The sequence below is a fragment of the Nycticebus coucang genome, chromosome 6, assembly GCF_027406575.1.
Source record: "Nycticebus coucang isolate mNycCou1 chromosome 6, mNycCou1.pri, whole genome shotgun sequence".
In the NCBI taxonomy this organism is placed as follows: domain Eukaryota; kingdom Metazoa; phylum Chordata; class Mammalia; order Primates; family Lorisidae; genus Nycticebus; species Nycticebus coucang.
This window is the reverse complement of record NC_069785.1, coordinates 50,263,312-50,284,647: the sequence shown is the minus strand read 5'-3', so window position 1 is coordinate 50,284,647 and position 21,336 is coordinate 50,263,312. Positions and strand designations below refer to the sequence as shown.

Sequence of the window (21,336 nt, the reverse complement as noted above, 5' to 3'; positions counted from 1 at the left end):
ATTCCATAGTCTGTGTTATGTGTGGGCCATTTCAATAAATGAGTTTCTTCCTCATTATGGGTCATATTTTCCTGCATCCTTGAATGCCTGGTAATTTTTTACTGCATGCTAGATATTGTAAATTTTGCCTTACTGGATGTAGGTATTTTTGTATTCCTAGAAATATTTTCGAGCTTTGCTTCAGAATACAGTTAAATTACGTGAAAACAGATTGATCCCTTCCAAAGTCCTGCTTTTAAGTGGCAGTTCATCTAGGGCTAATTTTGCTCCATTACTGAAGGAGATTATTCTGGATATTCTACCCAATTCTCTATGAATTATGAGATTTTCCAGTTTGGCTGGTAGGGACAGGCATAATTCCAGGCCTCTGTGAACTTTGAGGATTGTTCCATGTAATTCTTTTGGGTAGTGTTTTCCCCAGCCTCAAGTAGTTTGTTTCCTTTCCCTACTTACACTAACTTACTGATCACTGCTCATCTGAATACGGAGGAAGCCCTTTGGCAGAGCTCTGGAGTTCTCTATGTCCTTTACCCTGTGAACGGTAGCTATGTTGGCCTTTAAGGACTTCAAAATTAATCCCCTCCACTTAGGGGATCACTGGTTCCTTCTGGCATCACCCTCCCTATGCCGTGGGCATAAACCTCCCTCTACTCAGTAATCTGGGGCAATTGTAGAACTCACCTCATTTGTTTCTTTTCTCTCAGGGATCACTGTGTTGCTTTTGGCTAATGTCCAATGTCTAGAAAATCAATTTTTAAAAATATCTATGGTCCTTTTTTTAGTTATTTCTTATAGGATGAGCAGTGTTCATCACTCTTATTCCATCTCGGCCAGAAGCAAGTGTCTAGAATTGATTATATTTAAATTTTTATCACATTTATCTTCTGAAAACCATTACTGAAAATTTGCAAACCCCTAAAAATTAAAATAAATGTCATAAAAATGTTTAATTTGGGAAAGAAGTGAAGTTTGTAACTACTTACACAGAACTACCAATTCATCTATCCTTTCAAAATATAAGAACTAAATTGTTAGCATCAGGCAGACTGAATTAAAATTTTCATCCTGCAACAGTGTATGCTGTTCTAAAACGTTTTCTGGGCTGTCACAGAAGCAAGCTCTGGACTCTGCCTGGAGTTAATCAGTTTTTTGATTACCTGACCCACTACTCGTGGACCACATAAAAGCCAGTCTTCATGCGTATCTGGCAATATAGAAAGCAAATGCGAATTGGCCTTCATAAACGTAACATTTTTTTCTGAATAAAAAACTTTTCTCATTTTTTTGTCATAGTTATTACTTCATGGAAAGGGTATTCAGTATCATCAAAAAGTTACATGTATTAATAACATCTATGTTTTACAGATGTCAATGAATGTGATCTGAATCCAAATATCTGTCTAAGTGGGACCTGTGAAAACACCAAAGGCTCCTTTATCTGCCACTGTGATATGGGCTATTCTGGCAAAAAAGGAAAAACTGGCTGTACAGGTGTGTTTCTTCAAATTGAACAATAAAATATTAAGTGGTTAAGTGGTACGTAATTACAGAATAATGTAAGTTTTAAAACCATTATTACATTTTAACTGCCTCGTAAAGCATTTTGCATAACATTATTCATTCATTCAGCTTTCACATCTTTGAAGTTTGTCATAACTTTATATTGGATCCAAGTTAAAGCTTTTTCTTTATTTGTGAAAAAAGAGCATATTGAATAAATTAACACTATAAATAACACATCTTTATGAGATTAAAATCACATTTTCATATCAAGGTTGTGAACATGCTAATTGCCAAACATTCATATTCCTTTATTAAAGCAAGCCTTTCCCAATAACTTCCCTTGCCTGCAGTTCATTTAAGTGAATCTATAACAAATTACTCTTTAAAGAAATGCATCCTATAAATTCATATATTTCATCAATTCTCGCTAATCTTCCAATTCCCTAAATGAAAGTGCTTTTGATGTATTAAGTTGCTTTCATCCGAGTAAGTTTTTATTTATGGGAATTAGCAAGTCTTTTGAAGTAATAATTGACCCATTTGCAATTTAGTCCCGTGACAATAGCATCTGAAAAGATATTTTTACAACATTTTTAGGAGATTGTCCTATTAAATAAGAAGTTCGTCTGTGACAATGACATTCTTTTTTTTTTTGTGAGACAGGGTCTCACTATTCACCCTTGGTAAAGTGCTATGGCATCACAGCTCACAGCAACCTGAAACTCTTGGGCTTAAGTGATTCTCTTGCCTCAGCCTCCCAAGCAGCTGGGACTATAGGCGCCCACCACAGCGCCTCGCTATTTTTGTTGTTGTTGTTTGGCAGGCCTAGGCGGGGTTTGAACCTGCCAGCCCCGATTCATGTGGCCAGCAGCTAAACACTGAGCTACAGGCACGGAGCCAACAATGACATTGTACAATATGTGTTTAGTTGACATTTTCAAATATAAAACAATGATCTTAAATACGTGGAATGGCGTAATAAAGTTTTACCATAGTTATTTATATTAATGTAACAGATTATGGCATACAACATAATAGAGTCCATGAGAAGCTTGAATTAGGTAACTGTGTAATTAATTTCTTTATAAATAATAGACTTTAATTCCAAAAGCCAGTTTATCAAACCTGTGCGACCCAAACATTAAAATATTTATAGATTGGCAATATAGTACAGGTATAGATTTTCCTCGTAATTAATATCAACATATTTCAGAAAACACCAAAATATATTATTTTTCACACTGGCCAAGAATGTTAAATCTCAAATGTATTGATACATAGGATAAGGGCATTAATATTACTATTGGTTCAAGAATAACAAGACCTAGTTAATTTATGAAAAGAAGCGCAGAGCTGAAACGTTTTCACGCTCTTTGTGCTAGTCCGCACCTGAGTCCTGGCTGAGGGGTCCATGCTGAGAAATGGCACAGTGTTTCAACTCTCAACTCCACTATATCCTCTCAGGTACAAACTGTGTTTCCTTCTGTATCTCCGTGAGTTCAAGTTTTCTTTGTAGCTTCCAGCATAAATATAGGACTTAGTATAAGGGATGGTGGTGTGGCAGTAGGAAAAAGGCAGGATGATTCTATATTGTGTTTTACCTAATAGAATATAATACCATTGTTTGGTTAAGCTGAGCTCCCTGAAATTCAACCCAGAGGCAGTGATACTTAGGAAGGCAAGAATTGATTTCGTGGGCCAGTCTTCATTCCCTCTAAAGTACAAGGGTCTCTAGAACTCCATGCTCCACCAGCTAAGTGGGGCGTGTGTAACAGCTGATTATCTTAGGCTTCTTACTGTAAAGAAAGCTTATATTTCCATGTTGTATTAATATAGATTTAGAAAAACGAGGTATAATGTATGTAGCACCTTTAGAACCGTGCTGGTCGATAAATGAAAGCTGTTGTTATATTAAATGACTTATTTGGATACAGTGTCTAGAGGCCATTTTAAGGAAAGATAACACTTCCAGCAAAACTTCTATTCTGCTGTTCACTGACACCTGCTCGAATCAGTTTAAAGAAGGAAAATCTTGTTCTGTACACTGAAAGGCTTGTTTTTCACATCTGTTTGCACAGATACTAAGACTGTGGTGACAAGTGCTGTGAACTATGTGTTAGATGAGATGACGCCAGTTTTACGTTAGGAACAGTAGCCTTGTAGTACATCACAGGAACAGAAACAGATTTAAAGTCAAAAACCCACTTAGCCCTTTCCCAAGGGCTGGTATCTCCCCACCCATTATTTTAAATTGCAGCCTAAAATGATTCTTCAGTTTGATAGCATCCAGCTAGCACTGTAGGATGAAGACTAGAGGCTTATATCCTTTGATATCACAGTGGCATGGAATGTGATATTCTCATCCAGAGGAGGAGCGCCCTGAATTATTTCCTAGTTCCTTCACTGGTTCATGGTCTCGAACAAATCACCAGGGTGCTTTGCAGGTACTCAAGTATGCCCTTTGGGGAAGTAACACAGCCCTGACCTGTGGAAGGAGGGGCTGCATCTACTAGGGAAGACAGGAAAAAAAAAAAAAAAAGGAAAAAGAAAATGATTCTCTGTAAATACTGTTATTAAAAACCAAGAGTATCACATTTGATTGGAAATGACTTAAATAAGCAGAAAGTTTGGTATACTTAAAAGCAAGTTTTTAAAAATGTAGACCAAAATATTTTTTAATCCTATGTTACTAGGGCAATTTTAGCCTGCTTTTAATTTAAAATAAGTGTCACTCACAACTTAGAATACCATCAGGTTACCTTGGTGATGGTGACATTAAAGGCAAATGTTTGTAATGTTCCAGGCAACTGATATAAATAGAGATTTGTGTCTGGCTTAATTGGATAAGCAAGCCACACCACAAATAACACCAAGCACAGAGCTGAAACTGTCTTTTGATAATAGATAAAAGAAATGTATCCACCTATTTATTTAGATGGATAGATTTTTTTTTGATGGGTACCCAGTAAAAGAATTGTAAAAATATGTATGCTATTTCATAAGGAACAACTTAGTTTCATGAGAACTAAAGAAAATATCCTCTGATCCATTACAGTTTTGTCTAAATATTTCAGCTCCCTGTCATTACTGATTGTTTCCATTTTAACAAATAAACATTTTTATTTTTTTACCCCAATCACTTTGCAATGTTCAGAATCCACCCACTGACTTACATTCTCAGCCCACACAGATGCTAAGGCTTTCTTTTTACTCCTTAAGCTTTGTCCAAACTGTGGGCATTGCTGAGAGGAACATTCAATGGAGAGAGAATCTACATTTGCTTAAAACTTAGAACACAGTTCTTCTACCCTTGGCTTAAGTGGAATGGATTACAATTTTTCTGTGACCCAATGTAAGGCTCCTCCTGCTTCATGTATATAATTATAATTAGGCAACAAATTGGAAGAAGGAAAAATAAGTCCCTGCTGGGAGCCATCTTTGGTGGGCCTGGGCTTTCACAAGCTAATTAGTAAGACCTTATTTCCCATTGTGTGCTCACTGAGTGAGTGAATAAAGCCTACAATATTAAGTAGAATAAAATCTGAATTGTCTTCAGTGAAAGTGGCAGAGTTTCCGGATAATGCCATTTCTCAGACTATAGGATTCCTTTCAAATGACAAATGTTTCTGATGCATCTTAGTCCGGCCAGAGAATTGCACACTTGAGCCACCAGCAGTCAGTGAGAACTTGTGTTCATTTCCTTCCAGTTTCTTATCACTCCTAATTCTCCTCCACTGGCTGTCGGCCTGTGAAAACTCCATGGGTGTTAATAGTCTTGGCTCCTGTTTGGATCCAAATTAAGAAATCCAAGTAGCCTCCACGTTTGGCCTCCATTCATTGTAACGCCCTCTTCCTCAATGCCTAATCAAGGAGTTTCTGCAGTGTGTCAGCTCCGGCCAGATTAGGATCCGTGTGACGGGAAGCCCAGATGGCGGGGCAGGCAGGTGTTTGTGTGGGTGAGAGAGCCTCTCCCTGCTCAACTGTAAGGGTAGGCCGTAGCAGCTCAGAGCACAAGCCTGTACTTGAACAGCAGGCACATAAGCAACATACCCAGAGCTTGTGCATGGGGTCTGCTCAGAACACACACTTGCCCTTCCAGGAAGCTGTGCACATAGGACCACTGACTCTTGGTCATAGAAGCTTGGTGGGGTTAAGGAGGTTGCAACGTAAGCCTTAAATTTGAATTTCTTTGCTTTTCTTGGCTTATGCCTATTCTTAATCTTGAAAAGGAATTTTCTGTCTGGAGCAAACTTGTAGAGGAAAGAGAACATTTGTACAGAAAGAGATGTTCTTGGCAAGTGTGTACTATGTTTCCTGAATATTATTGAAGAGTGTTTCAAGACACTGTTTTTATTTGCTTGTTTTCCTTATGGCTCAGTTTCCCCTTCTGTTTGCTTTTATAATGAATTACAGTCCTAAGCCCAAGTCTGCCATGGAAAGGATTAATTGAATAACGGTTGGTACAGATATACACATACAACTCAGAGAATTCTGTATACTTATGACCACTTCGATTCTTCCTGATTCATTTGTTGTATACTGAGAGTGTAAAGCATTGAGATAATGACTTACACGAATATTCACAAAATGGAGAATTAAATACAGGATCCTGAATTATTCTCTTGTGGGACCCCAGAGGGCATAATACACTACAGTCTTTTCCAAATAATTTCTTTTCACCTGGAAAGCATTGCAGTAAACTTGCAAATATTTTCTTGGATTAGAAATTTATATTAGCCTATTATTAATGGATTTAAAAAAAAGAGGGAGACTCTTTTTAAAAGAAATGCTTATTTTCTTAATTGCAAGATTAAATATAGAAGGTAAAAACCATATGAAAGGATACCATTAGAAAATTGAAAAGAAAAAATATTACAGAATTACTAGATAAATGGGTTTAGTCATCTCTAAAAATTGTTATTTAGTCAAAGAGATGAGTGGATATTTCTCTGTCTGTTACTATTCACCAGCATGTTGAAAACTCTGAAGTGAGACAGAGTCAAGTCCTGATGTGACTAGGGAACCAAGCTCATTTGGCAGCTGTGACCGAAGGGAAAGGGTGGCAGTCAGGAGACAGGGAAGCTGAGTTCCAAGTCTCCTGGCTCTGCCCCTCACTGACTGTGGGGCCCAATCCCTGTGTCCTCTGAGAAATTCAGGACGGGGAGAGTTGAATTCTGAGTTTCAGAGCTTCACTGGAACATTTGGCAAACAGCATGTTTCCAAACACTTTGAAATCATTTAATTGGGCCTCTTAAGTAAACAAAGGGGGTAAACATGAATCACTTGCCCAGTTTTTTTTTTCATGCGGCTACTCAAGTGATCCCTGGAAATTGTTGCAACATTGTCCTTCTTGACCTAAATTTTGTGTTAGAAATTGGTTCTCACATAGTCATAGTATCAAAGCTGTTAGTTCTTGTTCTTAGTTTATGACAAAGTTGATTATGAGGGTAACTCATTATACAATGGGTTGTCTTCAAGAAACCAAATGTATTTCACTTAATACATTATATTCTTTTCTATAACACTTTTATATTATAAGGTCTGAATTTGCAGTGAAATTTTAGAGACTGGAGAATTCTAGAGAATTTGGAGTTTTTTAGTAATATGTTCCTAATCTGATACTCCTTAAATTCCAACAAATTCCTACTGATTTGATTTTAGTTTTGTGTGAAATATACAAGAAACTTTGGCACTCCAATGCACTGGGACCCTAAGAAGCTAGGGAAAAGATAGTTCACATACTGCTTTAAAGAACATTCTCTGCAAATGCTTGAATTAGTAATCCATAAAGTAAAGCTTTAATAGAAATAAAGTATAATTAAATATCATAGTGTTTTAAGCTTAGGAATACAGTATATTTACTATGTAGAATATGATGAAACAGTTTTCTAATATGCCTACAACACTGTATTACTTTGTGTATACAAGATATGAAAACAATATACATCATTACTCTATAGTTAACTTATTAAAAATATCGGCAATGGAAACATATGACCATGAATGTTACTCTGTAGTAGTGTCCATCCTTTTTAGAGTTGTCTTGGGCCTCACATTAAATACACAAACACTAACAAAAACTGATGGGTAAAATAAAAGGTCCAAACAAGCTTTTTGTGATGTCTCACACCACAGATGAGCAAAACAGTCTTCAAATAACCTGCATGTGGCCCAAGGGCTGCAGGTTGAACACTCCTGCCAGTATAAAACATTAGATCTTCAGCTGCGAAAAGGCTCATTTTGCTTTGCAGTAACTGGACCCTTGCATTAAAATATGGAAAATAATTAGAGTTAATAGCAGCAAGTACCATCATATTTTTTCTTTTTAAATTGAAACTTAACACTGTTCATACATGTAGAGTTTATATGTGGGTTGCTAAGCCAGTCTGTACCATACTATGAGAAGTATGAAGGCATATCATCTTTTGAATGTTGCTAAGTTATTTTAAAGACCAAAGAGACATTTGTGCTGAACTTTCTTCTAAATTACTGGTTATTTTTCCAGACATCAATGAATGTGAAATTGGAGCACACAACTGTGGCAGACATGCTGTGTGCACCAACACAGCAGGGAGCTTCAAATGCAGCTGCAGTCCTGGGTGGATTGGAGATGGTGTGAAGTGCACTGGTGAGTTAGGCAATGATAGAGATTGCTTATCACGAACTACATGGATTATAAATATATTAATTCTGCAAAGTCAAATTTGATTTGTGTATTATTGATTTCGGGTGCCGTGCTTGCTGTTAATAATGATACAACCTTTTTCTTTCAGATCTGGATGAATGCTCCAATGGAACCCACATGTGCAGCCAACATGCAGATTGCAAGAATACCATGGGATCCTACCGCTGTCTCTGCAAGGAAGGATACACAGGCGACGGCTTCACTTGTACAGGTAGGCTCATGCTGGAAACCACTGTGTAAATGTCAATCAGAGAAGCAAGGTGCTCCATTTCTTAGACCATCAATTCTTTTTTGAAGGCTGGGTTAATTAAGAGAAAAAAATGATTATTTGAGACTAGATGCCTATGGAACAAAAATTTGGAACCAGGTCAATTAGGGACACCTCAGAAGCTAACTCACACTGTCTCTTTTTATCTATCTATCTACACACACAGACACATTTGTATTACTGTATATAATGATGTCATTAGTTTAATACAAATTACTCTTCCTTTTTATATTCCTTAGTTTTTATGATTTTATGTCTATTTCTCACTGATTACTTGTTTTCTATACCAGACACCATGATAAGCTTGCTGCAGGAAACTATGTAAGAAAAAAGGATTCAATGTTGTGGATCAGAACAGCAGATATTTCTCTGACTAGCCATCAACATTCCATACTAATCTAAGCATGAATTTCATAACTGCTTTTCAAGGAATTCATTCACTTCCAGTTTTACGATATATTAATGAAATTTTCTTTTGGGGGGGCTCTAATTAAGAGTCATAGAGTTAAAACAACTGCTACCTATATTTAAACATATATTATTAGAGATGTGATTGTATACATTATACAAATATATGTGCATGTACACTCAATGCGTTTTATGTCAAGGTTGTGGGATTAAATAAAATAGTGAGATTCCTTACTCGGTGCCTATTAAATAGGATAGCTGCTCATATAACTTGATGCATTAATTTATCCTCAGCATTTTGCTCATAAGAAGTCACTTTAAGAACTAAGGAGGTCAATTAAGCGCTGAACCTAAAATCATTCTTAACTCATTGTCAGTTTCATCATAGATGAAGTCAGGGTGGTTCGTTGTGCCTAACTCAGTGATGTTTTGACCTCATCAAACCTCCCATTACTTTTGAGAATATACTCAAATTTTATGTATTAGGCATGGAAGGTCATGTGTTTATTATTTAATGCCTATAATTGCTAAAGAACTAGATAGGGGTGAAGCAGATGGGAATTTTCGGTCCCTGTGTGGTTGGCACTCTTGTTCCATCGCCACCCAGGGAAGCCTGGAACTTGAGAGGTAGGCACAAATCAGGACACGTTTCCTGGCATGGATCTGCCCTCCACATGGAGGACCTTTCTTGAAAAGGCCTTAGTTTGAATGATTCTGTTGGTTTATTAATGATTTTACATCACTAGGGATAATTTAGCATTCAGGATTTTGAATCTGAGCCCCGTGTTCCTTGCATACTCAACATTAGCGTTCAAAAGAGAAAAACAAATGAGTTTAAATTTGTCAAATAGGAGTCATGGTGAAATATTCCTGCACTTAGGAAGTTGACATTTAGAATAATTGTCAGACCCCAAGGAGTCGGAAAGCTCCGAACTGAGGAAGAGTAACTTGCATTTCTTTCCGGCTGTAGACCTGGATGAGTGCTCCGAGAATCTGAATCTCTGTGGCAACGGCCAGTGCCTCAATGCCCCAGGAGGATATCGCTGCGAATGTGACATGGGCTTCGTGCCCAGTGCTGATGGGAAAGCCTGCGAAGGTAACTGATGGGGAAGCTGCTGGGAGCCTCGTGGAGCTTGATGAGATTAGGTTATTTAAACATTCCGGTTGCTTTTTTTTTTTTCCTTTTTAACTGAGGTGTGTTTTGGCTTCACATCTAAACTGGTCAGTTCAGTCTGTGAAAAGTTCGGGTCTCCAACTGGACCATTTCTCTTTGGGCAGAGAAAAAAATCAGCTCTCTGGCCAGGGGATCTGCAAGGGTGCACCCACTAGTCACAGATGAGAGAGGGAAGCCAGGTGTGGGTCACTCCAGCAGGGAGTGGGTGCAAGGGTGCACCCACTGGTCACAGATGAGAGAGAGCAGCCATGTGTGGGTAACTCCATGAACCTTTGTCCCCATTGATGAGGAAAAGAACTCAAGGCCCAGGTCCTCCAATTATGTCCTCTTGGAGAATTATCTTTAAATGTGAAAAAACAGTTTTTAAGCTCTGCTGTGTTTTGGTTTCTAGAAATAAAGGCTTTAAAATTACAGCAGAAAAATATAGTCTTCTTTATATGTAGAACAATGTCCAGGGTATGTCTCACAATGTTCCCTAAATACCTAAAATATATGAACATGGAACAGTTTTTTTGCAAATTTGTTCAGTACGGGACCCTTTGGGATAATTACATGTCATGGTATCTCTCAGCTTAAGGCTCTGTCCTGCTAAGTATTGGTCCAATAGGAAGAGTCCTGGGAACCTGTTGCCCAAGGATGAATCCTTTTAGGAAACACCAGATTCTTCTCTTTACCCATGCTTGTTAAATTTAAGCACAGTCTCCTTCATTGAAAAGAATTAATGACAACAGTGAACTAAGATGATTTCAGTAGAAATAAACAAATGATAACAATTGTCAGTACAAGTTTAAACAAGACCCTGATTAATGTATTAGCTAATAGTTGTTCTTTGCTAACGAGACATGAACTCAGAATCAGTCTTAAGCTATGACATGTGTAGGAACTCCCTCATACATTTCTGTGTACGTACTTTTCTTTGTTATGAAAACATTGGGTGTTCTTTATATAGTTTATATTACATATGCAGGCTTTGTTACAAAGCTCCTCTGAGGAGAGAAACCAGATTATACTTTTGATCATGTGTCAAATGCCTTGTTTACTTTTGTTACTCTGGATATCCAAGGAAAACAGGTACTGTGCCACCTCTGGTCACAAAAATAGTCTCAGTGAAAGTCTTACTTCTCTTATTGCACTAAGGGAAGATTTTGTTTATTTGTTAGTTCTTAATATAAATCATTGCTTTCAGAGTGGTCATGGATGTTTAAAGCTAGTCTCAAGTCTAAAACCATGTCCACGTGTCAGCCACGGTGAGGCAGTTGCAGAGAGAAGTATGGCAAACATACACTGTCCTACGGGAGACTTGGAGAATTATTAGACGAATTATGCAAGTTACCACAAAGACCTTGTGGTTCTTAAAGTTTCATCTCACAATAAAAAGATGAATACATAGATTTAAAAAAGCCCAAAGATTTAGTCTGAAGTGGCTTGTTTGGCTCTTACTTCACAAAAATGATGTGGACCTACATGAACCATTGTAGATGAGTTACATAGCTATAAAATGCGTTGCCCACCACTTGGTGCATAAAAGGGACTAAGGAAGCATGTCCTATCCCCTCTAAGACTTCCCTGTGCATCACAAATCACAAAAAAGTCTAGAGGAGAAGAACCTAGTTTCAGGTCAGGCAGTCTTTGTTTTCTTCATAGTTTCATCACTTACCTAATTATATTTTGCATGGTTTTTCAGCAAAACATAAATTTAATCTCTCCCCTTTTTCCTCCTGATCCTAAGACATTGATGAGTGCTCCCTTCCGAACATCTGTGTCTTTGGTACTTGCCACAACCTTCCTGGTCTGTTCCGCTGTGAGTGTGAGATAGGCTACGAACTGGACAGAAGTGGTGGAAACTGCACGGGTAAGACATCCATTTGCGTTCAGACCTGCTCCCAGAAGCCTCACTGGGGCCATACAAGGGTAGTCCACAGGGAACAAGAAAAGCAGAGGTGAAGGGTTAGGAGTCCCAGAATACCTTCTCTCAGACCCGGCCTTGATGGGATGTGAGGTGCATAGGAAGGAGTCCAGGGCAGTTGGAGGCGCGGTGTTCGTAGCCTTCGAATTCAGCTGTGGCTACAGAGGAATGCTCAGGGGTGCTCCAGCGAGCTGACTTCCCAGCCCTTTCCTTTTCTCCTTGGGAACATTTTTTCCTTTTGGAGACCATGTCCTGACTTCTCTGTTGCAATACCCACTTCTTCCCACCCCTGCCCTGCCAGTGGTGACCAGAGTCCCTGGTATGTAGAGTTCAGCCACCATGTCTAGTATATAAATCATTTCCTTGTCAAGCAAAAGACTCTCAGAGAACATTAAAAAAAAATTAGAAAGCTACAAGTGCCCAGCTGACACTCAGTTCTCTTTGGCACTGAGTGAAGACCCCGAAAGCCATTTTCACTTCTTCTTCCTAGTCCACTCTGCTGCTCAAGAATATGAGGAAACCTGTTCCATTCTATATGAACTCAAAATTCCAGGAAAAATCTGGTCTTTTCAGCCACCCAAATAAGCTATGGCTCTAAAGCCCCAGCACAAAGGCTTTACAGATCAGGACCACCACCCACTCCCTGCAGATGCTCTGGCCTGGGGTTTTCCTAAACATTACTATGACACCAAGTCAGGTGTCTGTGTGCCCAGGAAGTGTCCTCTCACTGGTCATTCTCCCTCTCCTCAATGCCTCAGATTACTATTAGCATCATTCTTTCTGACCCCTTTCTGGTAGTCTGGCCCAGTCCATACAAGTTCATGTGCAATTTGAACAAAACAATTATCTATACCAGAACCCACAGGAGGGTTGGACCCAAGACAAAGGTGTAGTCCCCATTCCCCTGTCCCTCCTCTCAGAATCCATTTGTCCATTCTTGAGTATTTGATAAGTGTTCAAAACAGACAAAAGGATTGTACAGTTTGGAATTAGCCAAAACCCGTGTCCTGAATGTCTGGAATCCTGTACATACTTTTGGAACAGAAACTGAGAGGGCAATCTTCAACCCAGCTTGATGACAGGAGAGAGACTCTGCTAGCCTGAAGCCTCATGCGTGTACGTGTGTGGGGAAGCAGCAAAGTCGCCTGCTCCTGAGGGCTGGTTCCCTGGGACATCTTGCTCTGACTGGACAAAATAACAAGCCACACATATTAAACATATTTTCTTAAAATCTGTGTCTGAAGTTTCAGTTTACCAAGGTCATAGCAGTGTTTTTTACCCTCAGTTACTTCTATTTTTTCCTAGTTGCAACGTTATATGTTATCCTGATGACAGATTTGCATGGTAAATGTATTCCAGAGGAAAAAGACCAAAGACTATGACATATTTCCTTCCTGAGGGGGGTTTATTTCAGAAACGGAAGATTGCATCTCTGGGTGTAATTATAACTAGTAACTTAAAAATGCTTGTTGGTAGCCCTCAGTGTGGCCTGCTGTGTTATGGGGATGTCTGCCCTGCCTTGGCTCAGGGGATCATTCTGACCCATGTTGTTTGGTGTTAGATGTTAACGAATGTCTGGACCCCACCACCTGTATCAGTGGGAACTGCATCAACACTCCCGGAAGCTACACCTGTGACTGCCCGCCTGATTTTGAGCTGAATCCAACCCGAGTTGGCTGTGTTGGTAAGACTTTTAAAACCTTTTCAGAGAAGCATGCTGTTTATTATTTTGAAAGCACATCGGATACACCATTCTCAAATTTTGCAAAAGTACTAACAATGTAGAAATTTAGACATTTCCTGAATCTGGTTTATACTTTCAGATACCTTTTCTAGAGGAAAATACCCACTACTGTACGTGTATCGTCTTTGTGGACACTTTTTAGTTCCTTAGTAATGTAAATTTATGGTTTTTGAACAGTTTCTGAAATGAGCTTGAATTTTCAACCTTCTGGTGGAAAGAATCTGCCTGACACGTTTTTGTTTGTATATGGTGAATAGATACCCGCTCTGGAAATTGCTATTTGGATGTTCGGCCCCGAGGAGACAATGGAGATACATACTGTAGCAATGAAATTGGAGTTGGTGTGTCCAAGGCCTCCTGCTGTTGTTCTCTGGGTAAAGCCTGGGGTACTCCCTGTGAGCTGTGCCCCGCTGTGAACACATGTAAGTGGACAGTCCTCCTGTTTGTTGTTATTCCAGCTCAAGCCACTTCTCCTTTCTAAATATGCAGAAGAGAAGCCACGGAGGGAGGGAGCTGCCACTAGCCTCTACTTAGGTCAGGGAAGGCAGACCAGTTCTCTCCGCCCTGGTGAGGGACCTCACGCCCAATTTGGGAATCAGAAAACGGCCCCTGAAAAGATCAGGTGATGTTATTTCTATCTGAGTGAAGAGCAGGCATTACTTTAAAGATTTTCCAGGCTAGCTCAGTTACACCCTTTTACTTACCTTTCAGGGACACAGTGATCCATCTTTCCTCTTGTCCATCCACAGGCTAGTTTTGAAATCTCTAGAACAGACTCTGAATGTTCCTGGGTGGAAGATAAGCAATTAGTTAAACAGCTCTGAAGTGAAAGATGGTTTCATTCTTTTATGAAATGACCTGAAAGAAAGCTTTAGAATATAATTTTAAGGAAATATGTAATAGATTTCCAAAAAAAGAAAAGGCTTCCCTTATTTCTAAATGGGTCTTATATTATGATTTAGAACCAGATGTAGCTTTTTTTTGGGCAAAAATCAGTGGCTCCGTTAATGGGATATATTGGGATAAATATTGATTCCTTCCTTGCTGCTGGGTCTGGCCTCATTTCTAAATATTTATTGGCTACCTACAGTGGATATTTTGAATGTAAAAAAAAGGATTAGATAGATATTGCCCTCTGGGAGGATTCAATTGTGTAAGTAAAAGATGATCTAAATATATAAGCTGGAATACAATACAGGGCTCAGAAAGTAAGGCCTGGCTTGCCAGGCTTGGGAGAGAGAGCACATTTGGTTCGAATACAGGACTCTGCCACTTGCCACCATGAACCTTGGGCAGGGTACTTAGCATTCATGAAATACCTTGTGGGATTAAACGAAATCCCTCACACTGAGCACCCAGCCCAGGGGCGCGTGCTCAGGGGTGTATGCTTGGCAGGCCCTCCTTCCTCTTCTCTTCAGAAAGGGAGGTCAGGAGGTTCAGCCTACGCAAGGGTAGGGACTTTGTGCACTTTTGAATTGGGCCTTTGAGAAAGGTGTGACATGAAGAAGAGAATCAAAAAGAGCGGATGATTACAGAAAGAGAAGAGAAAAATAAAAGAGGAGAACAGTTAATTTTACTGAGGTTGAAAGAGGCAGACCAAGATACAGTATATAATTGGAAACAGCTCTATAGATGGATAATGATTAGCAAAACAATAGACATCCACCCTACCCCAAATCTAGATCAGAGTTAGAACTGGAATACACACACGTACACACACACACACACACACACACCCATATCTATATATAGTATACATATAATTTCAGAAAGCCAGGATAGGGATTATCAGATTGAGGAAGATGATGGTTGGGAGAGAACTGATCTTAGGGTTCCCAGGATGGTGAGAGAGAATTAATGGGGGAGAACCAAGGACATTGTAGAAAATTGCTTTCGGAAACCAGGAGATTCAGTATTGCCACTGGTAGAAACAGCAGGGCAAGAAAGATCTAGTCATTAAGGAGAGAAATGGGATGGGAACCAAGACAGAACAGCTTTTCCTAAGGCTCTGTTCGGAAAGGGGTTTGAAAATGTTCTGATTAAAGTTATTCAGAGAGGCTGTAATTCATAGGAAGGCTCAGCAAAACATAAAAATGGAGACAGAGTGGGTCAGAAAATAAAGAATGAGAGAAAAATCTTCAAAATAAAGTGGAGATGGAGATAGTTCACCAGGACTAAAGGTCAGGAGAGTATCTGGACAGTTCAAAGACTGGAAAGAAAGCCCTCACGTTTGGCACATACATGAAAAGTTGTTTGCTAATGACAAATGTACGCAAAGGTATTAACTTGCTTCAGGTGGGCAGAGTAACGCTGAAGATTCCTGAAAATAAATATTTTCTGTTAGATATGTCAGTATTTCTCTCCAGGAAGACTATTTCTACAAATTTTTTACTCAAAAGAGCTCAATTTGAATGTTTTGTTTCAATAGCGGAGTACAAAATCCTTTGTCCTGGAGGAGAAGGTTTTCGACCAAATCCTATCACTGTCATACTGGAAGGTAATTCTGTCTCCTTCATCTGGAAGTGCACACATTTTGAATTTACTTGGGTTTATTTACAATACTGAAGAAATGCTTTTGTTTTCATTTTGACAGATATTGACGAGTGTCAGGAGCTCCCTGGGCTGTGCCAGGGAGGGAAGTGCATCAACACCTTTGGTAGTTTCCAGTGTCGCTGTCCTACAGGCTACTACCTGAATGAAGATACCCGAGTGTGTGATGGTAAATGTCCACTCCAGGATGATAAGTTCTTTCAGCTATTAAGAGCTGATGTCAAAAAACAGCATACAGTTGTCAGGAAAACTGAGAATTTAGCACTACAGCACAATGGTCTAAACGTGGACGTAGGTAAATACGTTACACAGGTAGCAACTTGCACTGATGTCACTGAAATTATGTCAATTCCAGTAAGTCCTAAATCTCCCTCTTTCCCTGAGAAAAGTAAAGTTGTATTATTCTGGGCCATAAGCCCATGAATGCCTACAAGAGTTTTCCATGCTCTTCAGAAAAGCCATTTTTCATTAAAGCAGCGCAGGTCCCGTTTCAGTAATGTCCATATTTAGGGCGGTTCTGGGCTTCTCTCATTCCTGACGACTTACCATCTGTACTGATGCATTTAAATGAGCTTCTCCTGGAAGGCAGCCCTTTGGCTTTGTAAGTGGTGGCCACTGCTCATCCTGTTTTACTAGAAAGGTCACTTGGGGCGTAGACTAGGATGAGAGAGGTCGTTTTCACCTACGTACAGGAATTACACAGTTATTGAGAGACCTCCTTGTACTCCATGCAAGGAACATTCCCTTCGCTCTCCAAAAGGCTCACTAGGTCACACTTAGATGGGGATTTCCTCAGAGTATCAGTTGAACATCACAGTGTGTGTGATGCAGCCCTGAGACCTGTGGAGTTAACAAAGACCAACTAGCATCAAGCCCTGTGCTTGACAGGGGGGCTTTCACGCTGCCTCACCAGTGCAGATTCACAAGGCCAGTTGTCAAGGGCTTCAAGAAACATCATATTCTTCTGTGGAGCTTGCAAACATGTAAGGCATAGAATTGTCTTTCTGAACAATATTTGAAGATTTTAATTTCTCCACATTTCCATCTCTGCATGCCTTTGACGATTTTATGTACTCATTTATTAGGAGACTCACTATCATTTATGATACATATGCCTCCATCTAAGAAGACAAGTGTTCCTTTTCTGGAACCTTCTTTCCTGAAAGTGCAAACATTTGCACAAAGGCACACCACTGATGAACCTAATACCTATTCTTTCCATCTGGATTTCAAAGTGCCTGGTGGATTTCCTCTCTCTTGACAAACATTTATGTTGACACCAAGTATCAGGCCATTCCAAAGAGTCAAGTTTTCATATTCACGTACAATTTTTTTCTTTGGATTATAGATGTGAATGAATGTGAGACCCCTGGAATCTGCGGTCCGGGGACATGTTATAACACTGTTGGCAACTACACCTGTATTTGTCCTCCAGACTACATGCAAGTGAACGGGGGAAATAATTGCATGGGTAAGTCCAAGCTTTTCTCAGTTGTGCATGAGAGGAAAAGAGCTGCCTAGTCCAGCGGTTAGTGCTCAGTGTTCTGTTACTCCTCAGGCTGAGGGCTGCCATCCGTCACCATCTGGTAAGAGCCTACTCTCAGATAGCCCATAAGCCTGGCATTTTTTCACCACCTCGTGTGGGTGGTTGGGAGTTTTTTTTCCAATGTAATGTTGGAAAATCCCAAACAACAGTTTAATAGTACTTCTTTTGTTTGACTGTTGGGTGTATCTTTTTTTTTCTTTTTTGTTATTATTATTATGAAATCATAGCTGTGTACATTAATGCGATCATGGGGCACCATACACTGGTTTTATAGACCATTTGACACATTTTCATCAGACTAGTTAATATAGCCTTTCTGGCATTTTCTTATTTATTGTGTTAAGACACTTATATTCTACATTTACTAAGTTTCACATGTACCTTTGTAAGATGCACCACAGGTGTAATCCCACCAATCACCCTCCCTCTGCCCATTCTCCCCCCTCCTTCCCCTCCTTCTCCCACTTCCCCCATACTTAGGTTATAACTGGGTTATAGCTTTCATGTGAAAGCCATAAATTAGTTTCATAGTAGGGCTGAGTACATTGGATACTTTTTCTTCCATTCTTGAGATACTTTACTAAGAATATGTTCCAGCTCCATCCATGTAAACATGAAAGAGGTAAAGTCTCCATCTTTCTTTAAGGCTGCATAATATTCCATGGTGTGCATATATCACAATTTATTAATCCATTTGTGGATCGATGGGCACTTGGGCTTTTTCCATGACTTAGCAATTATGAATTGGGCTGCAATGAACATTCTGGTACAAATATCTTTATTATAATATAATGTGATTTTTGGTCTTCTGGGTATATACCTAGTAGACGAATTATAGGATTGAATGGCAGATCTATTTTTAGATCTCTAAGTGTTCTCCAAACATCTTTCCAAAAGGAATGTATTAATTTGCATTCCCACCAGCAGTGTAGAAGTGTTCCCTTTTCTCCACATCCACGCCAACGTCTCTGGTCTTGGGATTTTGTGATATGAGCTAATCTTACTGGAGTTAGATGATATCTCAAAGTAGTTTTGATTTGCATTTCTCTGATGATTAAAGATGACGAGCATTTTTTCATATGTCTGTAGGCCAGGCACCTGTCTTCTTTATAGAAGTTCCTCTTCAAGTCTCTTGCCCAGCCTGCGATGGGATCACTTGTTCTTTTCTTGCTTATACGTTTGAGTTCTCTGTGGATTCTGGTTATTAAACCTTTGTCGGAGACAAAACCTGCAAATATCTTCTCCCATTCTGAGAGCTGTTTGCTTGCTTTACTTACTGTGTTCTTGGCTGTGCAGAAGCTTTTTAGTTTGAACAGGTCCCAGTAGCGTATTTTTGAAGCTGCTTCAATTGCCCAGGGGGTCCTCCTCATAAAATACTCGCCCAAACCAATTTCTTCAAGGGTTTTCCTTGCACTCTCTTCTAGTATTTTTATAGTTTCATGTCTTAAGTTTAAATCTTTAATCTAGTGAGAATCTATCTTAGTTAATGGTGAAAGGTGTGGGTCCAGTTTCAGTCTTCTACAGGTTGCCAGCCAGTTCTTCCAGCACCATTTGTTAAATAGGGAATCTTTTCCCCACTGAATGTTTTTAATTGGCTTGTCAAAGATCAAATAACAGTAAGTAGCTGGATTTATTTCTTGGTTCTTTATTCTGTTCCAGACATCTACTTCTCTGTTTTTGTGCCAGTACCATGCTGTTTTGATCACTATCTATTTATAGTATAGTCTGAGGTCTGGTAGTGTGATTCCTCCCGCTTTGTTTTTATTTCTGAGTAATGTCTTGGCTATTCAAGGTTTTTTCTGATTCCATATAAAACGAAGTATTATTTTTTCAAGATCTTTAAAGTATGACAGTGGAGCTTTAATAGGGATTGCATTAAAATTGTATATTGCTTTGGGTAGTATGGACATTTTAACAATGTTGATTCTTCCCAGCCATGAGAATGGTATGTTTTTCCATTTGTTAACATTTTCAGCTATTTCTTTTCTTCGAGATTCATAGTTCTCTTTATAGAGATCTTTCACGTCCTTTGTTAGATAAACTCCCAAATATTTCATCTTCTTTGGCACTACTATGAATGGAATAGAGTCCTTAACTGTTTTTTCAGCTTGACTATTGTTGGTATATATAAAGGCTACCAATTTATGAATGTTGATTTTGTAACCTGAGATGCTGCTGTATTCCTTGATCACTTTTAAGAGTTTTGTAGTAGAACCTCTGGTGTTTTCCAGATATATAATCAGATCATCTGTGAAGAGCGAATGTTTGATCTATTCTGACCCTATATGGATACCCTTGATCGCCTTTTCTTCCCTAATTTTTTGCGATGGCTAAAAGTTCCATTACAATGCTAAAGAGCAGTGGGGACAATGGGCAGCCTAGTCTGGTTCCTGATCTGAGTGGAAATGATTTCAATTTAACTCCATTCAATACGATATTAGCTGTGGGTTTGCTGTACATGGCCTCTATCAGTTTAAGAAATGTCCCTTCTATACCAATTTTCTTAAGTGTTCTGATCATGAAGGGATGCTGATATTATCAAAAGCTTTTTCTGCATCAATGAGAGAATCATATGGTCTTTGGTTTTTAATTTGTTTATGTGCTGAATTATACTTATAGATTTATGGAGATTGAACCAGCCTTGAGACCGTGGGATAAAACCGACTTGTTCATGATGTAAAATTTGTTTGATGTGTTGCTGGATTCTGTTTGCTAGGATCTTGTTGAATATTTTTGCATCTATATTCATTAGTGATATTGGTCTATAATTTTCTTTTCTTGTTGGGTCTTCTCCTAGTTTGGGGATCAGGGTGATGTTTGCTTCATAGAACATGTTGGGTAGTCTTCCTTCTTTTTCTACATTTTGGAACAAGTTGAGTAATATAGGTACTAGTTCCTCTTTAAAGGTTTGGTAGAATTCTGATGTGAAGCAATCTGGTCCCAGGCTTTTCTTTTTAGGGAGATTTTGTATGGTTGATGCTATTTCAGAACTTGATAATGGCCTGTTCAACATTTTCACTTGATTCTGGCTAAGTCTTGGAAGGTGACGTGCTTCCAAGTATTGGTCAATTTCCTTCAGATTTTCATATTTGTGAGAGTAAAATTTCTTGTAATATTCATTAAGGATTTTTTGAATTTCTGAGGAGTCTGTTGTTGTTTCATCTTTGTCGTTTCTGATTGATGAGATTAGAGATTTTACTCGTTTTTTTCCTAGTTAGGTTGGCCAAAGGTTTATCTATTTTATTGACCTTTTCAAAAAACCAACTTTTTGATTTATTGATCTGTTGTGTAATTCTTTTGTTTTCAATTTCATTTAATTCTGCTCTAATTTTGGTTATTTCTTTTCTTCTACTGGGTTTGGGGTTGGAATGTTCTTCCTTTTCCAGTTGCTTGAGATGTCCCATTAAGTTGTTAACTTCTTCTCTTTCGGTTTTCTTGAGGAAGGCTTGCAGTGCTATAAATTTCCCTCTTAGGACTGCCTTTGCAGTATCCCAGAGGTTCTGATAATTCGTGTCTTCATTGTCGTTTTGTTCCAAAAATTTGGCGATTTCC

The 21,336-nt window shown here is 39.0% G+C and overlaps 1 protein-coding gene across 3 annotated transcripts in view; it reads left to right on the top strand.

Annotated features, from left to right (window-relative positions):
* FBN1 (fibrillin 1) overlaps positions 1-21,336 on the top strand; it is a 242,553-nt gene that overhangs the window by 162,394 nt on the left and 58,823 nt on the right. For all 3 annotated transcript variants that reach the window (XM_053593723.1, XM_053593726.1, XM_053593725.1), the window contains exons 32-41: positions 1,366-1,491; positions 8,009-8,131; positions 8,277-8,399; positions 9,835-9,960; positions 11,768-11,890; positions 13,506-13,628; positions 13,946-14,110; positions 16,117-16,185; positions 16,282-16,407; positions 17,587-17,709. In XM_053593723.1, coding sequence (XP_053449698.1) covers positions 1,366-1,491; positions 8,009-8,131; positions 8,277-8,399; positions 9,835-9,960; positions 11,768-11,890; positions 13,506-13,628; positions 13,946-14,110; positions 16,117-16,185; positions 16,282-16,407; positions 17,587-17,709 — 1,227 coding nt within the window. The remainder of the gene's footprint in view (positions 1-1,365; positions 1,492-8,008; positions 8,132-8,276; positions 8,400-9,834; positions 9,961-11,767; positions 11,891-13,505; positions 13,629-13,945; positions 14,111-16,116; positions 16,186-16,281; positions 16,408-17,586; positions 17,710-21,336) is intronic.